This window comes from Cryptomeria japonica, chromosome 4 (assembly GCF_030272615.1).
Source record: "Cryptomeria japonica chromosome 4, Sugi_1.0, whole genome shotgun sequence".
Lineage (NCBI taxonomy): Eukaryota > Viridiplantae > Streptophyta > Pinopsida > Cupressales > Cupressaceae > Cryptomeria > Cryptomeria japonica.
In genome coordinates, this window is record NC_081408.1 from 332,412,997 (window position 1) to 332,425,379 (window position 12,383).

At 31.9% G+C, this 12,383-nt stretch overlaps 1 protein-coding gene across 1 annotated transcript; it reads left to right on the forward strand.

Moving 5' to 3' along the window:
* Nucleotides 1–2,396: 2,396 nt before the first annotated feature.
* On the forward strand, nucleotides 2,397–3,447 carry LOC131063586 (protein CHLORORESPIRATORY REDUCTION 41, chloroplastic). Its single transcript, XM_057997449.2, has one exon. The coding sequence runs from the start codon at nucleotides 2,517–2,519 to the stop codon at nucleotides 3,078–3,080; it is 564 nt and encodes a 187-aa protein (XP_057853432.1). The 5' UTR covers nucleotides 2,397–2,516; the 3' UTR covers nucleotides 3,081–3,447.
* Nucleotides 3,448–12,383: the final 8,936 nt, after the last annotated feature.

Genomic DNA, 12,383 nt, shown 5'->3' on the forward strand with positions numbered 1-12,383 from the left:
GGCATGAGATATGGCTAGCATACAAATTGAAGTTGCAACCTTCCCTCGATGCACTTCAAATTTAGAACCATGTAAACTTGAACCCAAACCCTTGAAACATGGAATTTTAACACAACAAATTGCAAGGACCCAATAGAGGTAAATACACCACAAAGTATAAATAGTAATTGGAGCCCACCAAATAAGAATCTTAGATTTATAAACAATGAGGTGTAAAAGGAAACACGGGCAGTAATGAGGCATGCAATCTACAAATTTCGGTTATAGGCCAACATAGTTCCCCATTTTATGTAAAGGATAAAACATATCTTACAAAAATATAAGCTATTGAATTATATAAAGCAATTGAATAAAATAAGTAGCCAAGGTTTTAGAGTTGTGACAAGAAATATGCACTTCAATGGACTTGAAAAATAAATAATAATAATGATAATTAATGAGTATATTGGTGTCAATGAAGAACATATGAAATTCATTGTGATAGATAACTAACACCTTAATTTTGTATTTAGATACGAAGGAATTAAATTGAGATGATTAATATTTGTAAACATGGATTTAAACCTAGAATATGAATAGGAATTAACACTCAACGAAACTTTTTTACCTGCAAACAAAGACTAGGCAAGTTTGGATATGTAATAAATAGTCTAGATGTGTTTAGGAACATCTTTAGTGAGCTTGCTAAGTGAGGATCCTCTCCTTATGACAAACCATTAGATCCAATTCAACAATTATTGATATATGAGAGAAATATACAACATGCAATTAATTCATCAAGTAGTTCTCTAAATGGACACTATTTAGAACTTTGAACTTGGTAAAAAATGCAAAAGTGTGATGTAATGTTTGAGTGCAAGAGCTAGGGTTTTATACTTAAGGATATAAAGACAAATGCAATTGAAATACTATATTGTTAAGTGGTTTTATAACATAGACAAGAATGATTTTGGAGTAGTGAGTGATGCCAAATGATGAAAAGCTTAAAGGTGATGTTATTTTATACTTGACCTTAGACACACTATTTTAATGATTGGTATGAAAATGATACCTAATTAGAATTAGAGGGAGTTGATAAAGGCGCACAATTAGAATTTTAAACATCTAGGATCAAATCCATAATTATGGAACTAAATCAAGTGCTCACAATTAGAATTTTTAGACATCTAGAATCAAATCCATAATTATGGAACTGAATCAAGTCAAATATGTGGGTGTATATTTTAACTTGGGAGGGGAACATATTTTTCAAGAGTTGATGAATGTACAGAGATGAATTAAGTTTTATTTTTGATAGTCAAGTATAAATTTTAGGTAAAATAGGTCGCAATCAATTTAAAAACATGATTTAAGATCAAGTAATCAAAACATCCACACAAAGTGGAATAAAAAGAATGGTAAAAATGGAGGGTATGTGCTTCTCACTATTACATGTTAAATTTGGAAGAGAAACAAATTTGAGCCTTGATAAATATGAAAAAAAATACTTAGTTCTAGTTTTTGTGTTTAAGTGGAAATTTAGGATAAAGAATGCGCAAGATGAAGTCAAAATCATGAATAAAGATCAAGTGCTAAAGATAATTATGTAAAGTGGAGGGAAAATGAATGGTAAAAATGTGTGTGGAAAAAAATGCTTAGTTCTAGTTTTGGTGTTTAAGTGGAAATTTAGGATAAAGAATGTGCAAGATCAAGTCAAAATCATGAATAAAGATCAAGTGCTAAAGATAACTATGTAAAGTGGAGTGAAAATGAATGGTAAAAATCAGGGTGTGCACTTTTTACTATCACAAATGTGCAATAGTGAGTTGCATTTGTGAAGTACACCCCCTTTTAAATTATGGAGCCTAATTTTTTTTGCATTTCTCAAGAACCCTTTGATTAACTTATTAAGAGGTTACAAATAGGAAACTTCATACCCTTTTTTGGAAAAGACCCAAACACAATATTGGAGGTGCCACCTGACCATTCTACTTGATAATAACGAATTTTTTAATGACTATATTTCACCATTTTGACATTTGTATGTCCAAATTTAGCTATATTTTAATCTTTAGAACTGTCCAATTTATCCATATTTAATAAATATTAACTAATCACCAAACAAAATGACCTCAAATTAAAATTTTTAATTCTTAAGATAAAAACATAATATGCTATTGTGTATAAAAAAATTTCATCTTAATCTCCTTAATTCTTTTACATTATTTTTAATTTTCTATATTCATCCAATCTTAATACCTTATCCAAAATTTATATATTAACAAAATTAAAAATTAAACCATCATAAAAAAAATTATATATTATCAGTAAATAAAAAAATTTAAAATTAAATTTTTCTAATATTGAAAAGTTTCCATAAATTATTATTCATCTATATAATCAATTCCTCAATAACCATAACTAACAAACTTATATACCAGGTTCTACTGGACGTTTCTAAAATCTCTATCATCCCAGCAGAGAACCCAAAATCTAAATTAGTGGTTGGTAAGCAGAGTACCATTATCCAGGCTAACATGGGGTCACTTGCTCTCTTGGCACAAGTGCCTTCACTGTGGCAGAACAGGCCCAAGTGTAGCACTGGAAGCCATCTCTCAATTTCCAAAAACAGAAACCTGCAGCTTGTTGTTAAGTGCAGCAGCAGAAGCAGCCCTGATCCCCAAATAAATCAAGACCTTAATTTGCAGAAGAAAACAGAAATTTCAGATGAAAAGGGAGAAAAAATTGAGGTGGGTTGGAAAAGAACCGTGCCCATAGTGTTTGACAGGCCCAAGGGCGCTGCCATTTTAGCGGTTCTCACCAGATTCGGAGATGTCATGGACCAGAAGTTTGGTTCTGTGAGCACCCTTGCCAAAGTTGGGGGCATTGTGGCGGAGAAAGTACAGGAGGAGGCAGATGTTCTCAGAGGCGGCGATGATATGCTAGAGCTCAAGCTTAACGAGCTCATAAGAGTGGTGAAAATCATGGAAATTGACCTTCGATTTGCCAGTGCAGCGCGTAAAGAAGAAACACTAGCTCAGAGACTGGATGAGGCGCGCACCCATTGTAAGCAGGCCATATTTATTGCAAATGCTCTCTAACATTTTCTTTAATATATATATATCAGAATAATTTGGATAATTGGGTGTTGGGTTTGGTCTTTTAGTGTGGATTCATCATCTAGATATACTTTATTTAGGTAGAGTTTGTAAATACCATTTCGTGTTCAGTGTTTTGAATTAAAGTATCAACAGAGCTAGCTTGTTTATGCCGTTAATAAATTAACGGAACCTGTGCTCTTTTGTTCTCTTTTCTGGCATCTATGCCCTAATGGTTGTATTCTCAGGTTAATGAAATACAGAGTTATTCTTGTTGAAAAACAGGATACATAGATTACAAAATAAATGTAAATCATAACTCAAATTTTTTGTAAATTCTACATTCAAAGAGATCCAACATTTGTATCAATCTTTGAAATAAACTGTATTGATATAACTCATTTGAAGACTTCATACAAGTCTTGAATCTTTATAAGTTTAAATATGAATATGGTGAAAGCAAAGTTGAAATATTTTCTCAACAATTCTTGAGCTTTGAGAGTTTTGATTACACTATTTTTTATCTTCTGAGCATATGCAAGCTGCGTTATTTCCGAGTGTAAATAATTTTTAAAAAGCTTAATCATGATTCCCACCAAAAGTTCCCTTCAATGCTCTCCTGCTCTGCATCTTGTTGACATGCATCTACACATGAATCTTATCTATCATGCCATTGTTTCTTTGTGATAGAAGTTCTGCCTTCTGGGTACAAGAATTGTTTATAGGAAAATGGCCCCTAGGGCACAATTGCTCTTCCCATTACAAGCTATGTTTTGAAGCCAATAGTACTCAACTGCATTATGAAGCAAACTTACCAAGCTTGAAAATTGGTCTGTAATGGCCAAGCAAATTCTGTAACGAATCTTATTTTTGTGCTATATGTCTTTTCTGGGTTTAACTCTATTTTTCTGGGTTTGACTGTGTAGATTGTTTTATCGTAATGTTTTGAATCAAACTTCATAATTCATCATCAAAACAGAGTACAAAAGAAAAGAAAAATGATTGCTATTTTAAAACATCTGCAAAAGCGACATTCTATTGAAACATCCTAGCCCCCACAAAAAGCTTCTTTTACTGCATCCTGAAGCCAAAACTGACAGTGATACCCTGCTAGAAGACATTATAAGGCTAGGATTCAAATCAGGAATCAGCTATTTGGCCTAGGCTAATTTTACCATTATATCTCATGTTTGGCTTATTTGATCCAGAGTGTATTTGATTACTGTTTCTAGCAAAAACATTGCCTAAGATTCACCACCTCCTCCTAGACACATTAGCATCATAAAAATCACAGCTAGGCAACTTTGATGCTTCCTAAGCAACTTGAATTTCAATACCTTGTTGGAAACATTGATATGCTAGGATCTGCATAGGGCTGCTTTATCATTGAGCTACATCAACATGTGTCCTCTGTGACTTCTTGTCAGATCCTAAATTTAGGACTGCTGAAAGTAAATGGTTAATGCTATGAACAAAGTTTTAAAAACTGAAATCAATAGAAACCTGAAAGTAAATTTAGAGACTGATATCCCTAGAGGGAGAAACTAATTTGAAATTTTAGAATGTTAGAACTCTGCTAAATTAATTTTAGAATGTTAGAACTCTGCTAAATTAATTTTAGAAATCTAAAATTGCTAGATATAGAAACTGAACCCAAACTAAATCGGAAACGTCAGCAAAACAGGAGTATGCAGCTGCTGCTTGTAAAACTCAAAACTGTACTTAATGAAAAAATCAGACTGAAATATTTTTCTAAGCACGAGAAAAAAAAATGGCTGGATTCAAAATAGATGAACAAATTACACTATAACTGTAATAACAACGCTTGGTTAGTACTGATTTTATTTTTTTTTATATACAAACTAATAATTGTCAAAGATGGTTACTACTAATTTTTATTTCTTCATTTAAATTATAGTTTTATTGTTATAGTGTAGCACAGCACATATCTTGCAATGCAAATAAAATGACATTAATTGTCACACTGAGTATTTCTATAACTTAATAACTCATTCCAGTTTAGAAGTTCTTGCCCTGTAAATTTATTAAACCATGACAATGGCAACAATTTTATTCCACAAACCTAAATTCTTGCACTAAATAGGCTAGAGCATATCATCACATTTCTCTAGATCTAGATCTATTCCTTAGGGAATCAAAAGCTCTATAGTTTGCACTCACAATTTGGATGAGATCTCCAATCTCTCTTTTGAGTCACAACCATCAATTGAGCTTAAACTTAGAGTAAAATTCACGTTACAAACAAATGTTAATGGAATGTCAACAACAATTTTGATGAACACAAAACTACATAGTGACCAGCTCATACATACATTACACATACCCATAACGAACAACTGTCAATTGGAAATGTATGTGAACCTACTACATGCATCTTGCTATTATTCGGTTCACTAACACATTAAGCCTTTATAATAAGGTGACTCATGCATCTCATACTACATCATGGGTCCATCATTATTCTGTTTCGTAGCTAACTATAATAACAAGATAAGCATCCTGTACTACCTATCATCATTGACAAGGGTATAATGTAACAACCCACAACTTCTTGAACCTTTGAATTGGTACATCCTAACATCTATAGCTTGCATTGCAATGGTAAAATTAGTCCAACTTGCTATGGTGTAGCTCATGGCATCTATCACCTAACTAAGCCCCATCACACCATGGGTAGCTCTTGCCATCTATCACCCATCAGCTTTAGTGAAATCTGATTAAACCCTAGAATACAATAGTTAGCTCTTGACATATTTCATTTGCATGCTATTGGTGAAAGTTGACTAGAATTAGATTGTAAATATATCAAACTCCATTCCAACATGTGTAGTTATCTTATAGCCGGATAAACATAATGAAGGTGTCTTATGGTTTTACTTCACCTAGAACTTGTGGTTGTGCTATCAACCACCTAGATAGGTTTAACAACTAAAATAGTAAGAACCATACATCAAACAAGACACAACTCTAATAGTATACACATTCCTTTTAAATTTCTTTGATTCTATGATTTGAGGTATTGGTGAATGATTGTTGATTAGATGATTGACGAGTGATGATATAATGAATGTTGGTTTGATAAATTGGTGAATGAGGATTGAATGAATGCTGATTTGATAGAGTGGTTTGCTGATTGATTGTTTGCTTGATTTGATAATAGTAATTGATAATAGTATACACATCCTTTTGTTACACTAGCGCCTATACTAAATGTGATTGATAGATCATGGTGTCTATTGCCTTTGAAAAAATGTCTAATCCCTACCTATAAAAATTGGTAGCTTTTAGCATCTATCACTTAAAAACTACAGTGAAAAATGATTTTTGAGCATCTATCTGTTAACCTACACATGTTCTATAGTTTTTGGTTTTGAATGTCTATCCATTAACCTATACATGTCCTATAGTTTTTGGTACTTGGTTTACCAATAAGAAAACAATGCATTAAGCCTACCTAAACTAGCTTACAACTAAAAACATATACATAAGCCTCACAAACTTATAAATTAAGTAATCTCAATGATCATCTACTGCTTACTATTTTACATATTACAAGGGAAACACTTTCTAATCACTTACCAAGTTTTTTCCTTTATTATCAAGGTCAATTATGGTGAGTTATTGGTTTGTAGATTACTTTGATTCACAATGTTTCATTTTCCTCGTCATTCTATTATCACAAGTCTCATGTTAACTGGAGATGAGTCCCATTTGATCTCCTTGTAAAAATGTTCCTCAAGGTAGTTTACAATGTGCATTTAATATATAGTCTAGAAGTAATTGTTTATTGGAACTCTAAATTATAGTTAGTAAGACTATCTATATTAGGGCATATTAGAAGGTTGTATTAAGGTTTTGGTGGTGCACATATTCATGTATTCTACATGTGAGATTACTTATTCAGTGGCTTCTAACTTGAAAGACACAAGTTGTTTCTAAGAGCTTGGAGCATCTGACCACTATAATGGGGTTTACCATCTTGCATATACACCTTTCTATTCATTATAATTTTATTAAGTAATATTGATAATTGTAAGCTTCTTGTAATGGAGTATGATAGGTCAGCATAATCTTATATTAATTTTATTCTAATCTCAAATTTAGTACTATTAACTTAAATCTCAGAATAATAATAACTTTAAAATCTCTAAATATAACTATTAACTTTAAATTCCACATAAGCATCTTATTAAATAAAAGACACTTTGTTGATGCATGGCCAAGCTTATGGAAGATCCACCTCTAAAGCAATACCTTTTTGTGTGCATGCATTTTGGGTGTTTTTAAATAACCAATGTGTGACACAATATATTGCTTCAACATTAAGCGGAAGGGGTTAATTTATTAATGTAATACAAGTATGTAATGGGGGTTAGGAAGCATGGGTAGGACACAAGTGCTTCTAAAAGGCATACCAAATCCTCTTTAGATCACTTTGAATAGGCCAATTAGAGAAAATGCCATTCACTATGCTAGTCTTTAGGGTTATGAAGCTCTCCTTTTTCTTACACCACATGGACTTTTATTGTGTCAAAGCCTCATGATCTTTCATGCACTTACTTAAACCCAATTGTAATGCAGTTACTAAGGAAACAATGGTCACACCGCAATTGTACACATTCAATACAATTCTATCCTCATTTCCTAGGACTAGTTATTAGACCCCTTTTGGTAATGCCATGACCCTATGCAATAGAATCACAAAGAACATCTTTCATTATAATTTAGATTAAGCGTACTATAATTAAGATATCTACTTTTAGGAGGATTCACTATTAGTGTTGGTGTGGGAAGTGTTTGGGGTGTGTGTGTGTGTGTATATATATATATATATATATGTATGTATACATATATGTGTGTGTGTGTGTGTGTGTGTGTGTGTGTGTGTGTGTGTGTTTTTGGTACCTAAAATGTACATGAATACACACTCTCTCTCTCTCTCTCACACACACACACACACACACACACACACACACACACACACACACACACACATGTAAGTATATATATGTATATGTATATGCATATGTATATATGTGTAAGTATATATGTATGTGTTTTTTGGTACCTAAAATGTACATATTATGTTATTGGTTTATTGAGTGAATCCCCTAGGGGATAAGCCACCCTACGCCACACCATATAGAAGATATTCTTTCAAAATTAATCTTAAATATAATTAATCTTAAATCAATTTCATAAAAGAATTTCATTCAATCAACCCTATCGGGGTTTACTATGGTTTAACTCAATGGATGTAAAATCATTTAAGGATTATCTTATTAGATTGTCGATCCAAGGAGGATTACCTGCCCCTTGGATTTTTAACTTCCAAGTGCCCCCTATTACTCCCTGACGATTTATAGGGACGATGCCACAGACGTCGTTGATGCACCTTTATTAGGCATTAAGTGCAGTAGTTCAACACGACGACATTACCCGTAAGCGTGACCCAGAGGCACTGTATATATCGAACGCTGCTAGGTTTTGGTTTTCCGACTTCCTTTATTTAGTTTTCTAATTAAGAAGCTATGAAAAGCAACATGCTTGAAAACAATTATGAATTGAACGTGTAAAATTTAGATATTGCAAAGCTTAATTAATTGAAATAACTACATGATGAATTACGTGGAATTAAAACCATAACTAAATTATTTAATATTCAAAACTTGAAATATAACTTACATAATAATGATAATTATGAACCACGCATATTAATAATTAAACGCTTAACTTACATGGAGATGATGAAGACGTCAATAAATGCAATTAATGTATAAGTACTTTGCATGATGTAAAAAAAATGGTGTAACTTATGTGCAATATTAAGCAATGATTATTCCTACCACGGAAATAATTAATTTTATAGTCACCGGTTCCAAAATAGCAATTGGTTTAGACATAGACAAATTTTGGATCACATACTCATATGACTTAACTGTTTTTAAAAGAACCTAAAATTACTGGCCAAGCAACCCAATAAATCTCAAATGAATGGAGGGATTCCAGTTATATACTTTAATTTAAAATTACAAATTTATTACACAATAATCCTAATTATTTATAAATTTTTCCTAAGTTTAATTTATTTAAGATTTAAGCTAAGACAATTATTAACAATTATAAATTTTTACTAACTTAAAATTTATCTAAAGCAACTATTAACAATTGGAATTTGATATATATAAATAACAAAAAAAAGAAATCGAAAATTTCTCTTAAGGCAAGTGGGGAATTTAATTGGGGGGGGTGGGGACCACGAGTCCCATCACCCTTGCGGACCTGCATGTGCAGGTCTGCAGGGATGAGGGGACATCGCGGGCCCCTCCACTCCCCCTGCGGTTACAATAACCGCCTCCCCTACACGCTACCCGTTAATCATTTGAAATAATTTCGAAGACCGTGTTGTTTGCTAAATTATAATCACCTTGCAACATTTAATATATTTTATCATTTGAAATAAATTATATATATATATATATATATATATATATATATATATATATATATATATAGTTTACATTCCCAACTTATTTAATGGTATATAAAAAGAGTATTTATGAAAATAAGAACATGAATAAAATAGATAATCAAGTTATCGCAGAGGTAGGTAATTGTTTTAGATTGATTTTACAGTAACCAAAAGATTAATATTTACAAAGAGAGAGAGAGTTTATTTCCAGCATTCACAGGGAGAGATTTTATTTCCAGCATTCACAAGGAGAGAGTTTATTTCCAGCATTCACAGGGAGAGAGTTTATTTTTGCATTCACAGAGAGAGAATTTATTTCCAGCATTCACAAGGAGAGAGTTTATTTTTGCATTCATAGAGAGAGTTTATTTCCAGCATTCATAGGGAGAGAGTTTATTTTTACAATTCACAGAGAGAGATTTATTTAAAGAATGAGACTTATTTTCAGATTTCCATTGGAAGGGCCAGAGAAATGAATTCGAGAGGAGAATACTAAAGATTAAGATTCATATCATATAAACACACAGAGAGGAGTTTTAATCTTAGAAAAAGAAATTTAAAATAAGGGAAAATATGATTTTGTTTTGCATATATCAAAAAAATCTTTTGGGAAAAGCAAAAGCAAGATCCTATATATATTTTTCTAAAGAAATTTAAATAAAAATAAAGCTATCTTTCACATGCAAGCAAGATCTGATATTTCTTCTCTAAAAAATAAAATTAAACAAATAATAAAGCTATTTTTCACATGCAAGCAAGATCTGATATTTCTTCTCTAAAGAAAAATTAAATAAATAATAAAGCTATCTTTATCAATAATATCCCTAAAGAAAGATTTACCACTAAAATTCTTATAAAGGAAGATCTAGAAACTATATTTTGGATAATACAATCTTCTCATATGTGAATGTTGAATCCTCTCCAATTTTCTAGCTATCCTCCTTAGATCCTTCCTTGCCACTTGAAAGAGATCTTCAAAACAATTTAACAATCCTACAACCAAAATGTAGCTACCAAGGAAGATCCTACTACTAATAACAAGGAGAATTTTTCAAAACATAATCAACTCCCTTCTTTGAAAACTTGCATACAATTTATAAGAAAAATCTCTTAATTCCACTATCTAGAGAAATTAATTAAGAGTGGATTCTTTCTCCAATATTGGACTCATGCAAATTGATTAAAAACCTAGTGGGGGAGTTACATGCAAGGCATTGAAGATTCCTCTAAAAGCTTCTAATTCCTCCTACAACATGTGTCATAATTGGGAGTGGAAAATAAATAAAAATAAAAATAATTATAGTCTCCAAGTGTGTGTGTGTGTGTTCATTTTTATTCTTTTATAACATTTATTCAATCATTTTAAATAGTTTAACCAAAAATTATATAATAGAATTGTATCAAATCAAAAAGTGATAAAGGAGGGTTGTGACAATCTTCTTCTTCTAGACTATAATCTTCTTCATAACCTTCCTCTACCATTTATTTCTTCTTATTCTTTCTAGTATCGGTACCTTGTCTAGTTAGAACATGTGCTTTCTTCTCCCATCTAATTTTCTTTTTCTTCTTATTCTCCATGACTGGTTTTCCTCTAGAGTACTCTTCCATAGAAGTATCCAAGGACCCCATATCCATTTTATGAAATCCTCTAATTCCTTGTTGTAGCATCTTCAAATAACTCTTGCTTCTCTTTGTAACTCATCACTTTGGGTAGGTTGACTAGCTAGTTTTTGAAAGCATATCCTTGCATTTTCATATGAAAATATATATTGAGTGTCTTGTTCACAAAAATCACATTTCTCTTTCTTCTCCGCCCAACATATAAATGCTTGATGTCCCACTTTTCCACAGTGAAAACAATTTGCATCACTTATTCTTCTATTGCTTCAATCTCTTCATGTACCTCCTCTATAATTAGATTGTCTATTGTCGTCGTGATAACTTTGTTGTTAATTATTCAACATGCAGTAGGAATTTTGGATATCTTGCCAATGTGGGATTTAGTATCCAACATTGCTTTTCTTATCCACATCATAGTTGTCATTATGACAATATTGATCTCCTCCATTTTATATTGGAGGTTTTTCTTCAGACAATCTTTTGTTAGATGTATATTTCATTCTTGATAAATAACATAGCACATAGAATTGGGTCATACTAATTTCATTGTAGCTAGTATCTTCTTTGATCTATCCTTGGGGCATTCATTTTGGATACACCCTTACCTATTACAATATGTATACCAAATTTTATTAGGCTTTTTAGGTTCACCGACCTTGTTTACTTGCTATACTACTAATTTATGTACTTTTAGTTGTAAATCTTCAAGGATTTTAGCATTCCTATCTTTCTTTAGTCTTCTCCATGTTTGAGCTTCAATCTGGTATTCCATGGCAATCGAATAAACATATTTGTTAGGTACTTCCATCCAATCTTGCTCAAATATCTCTATGTAATATGTGTATGAACTATTCTATTTTTTATTTTTCACAAAAAGGTTCCTCCAGTTTTCTATATACTTCCTTAAATATTTTGTTATAGCTTTTAACTGATTAATTGTCTCCTTGTGTTAAGTTTTTCATCCTACTAACACTTTCAGTTGGAATTTCTATGGTGCCAAAGTTTGCTAAAAATTCTCTTTTTTTACTACATCCCAAGTGACTGAGTGTTGAGGATAGTTCTTCATGTACCACTCCAATTCTTCTTTTCTCAATTACTCGATGAAGTCCAACGGTCTATCGTTATTTGCATATTTGCCCAATCTCTCTCATATAGACTCCAAAAGAAATACATGCTCTAAAGCTTCAGTAGTG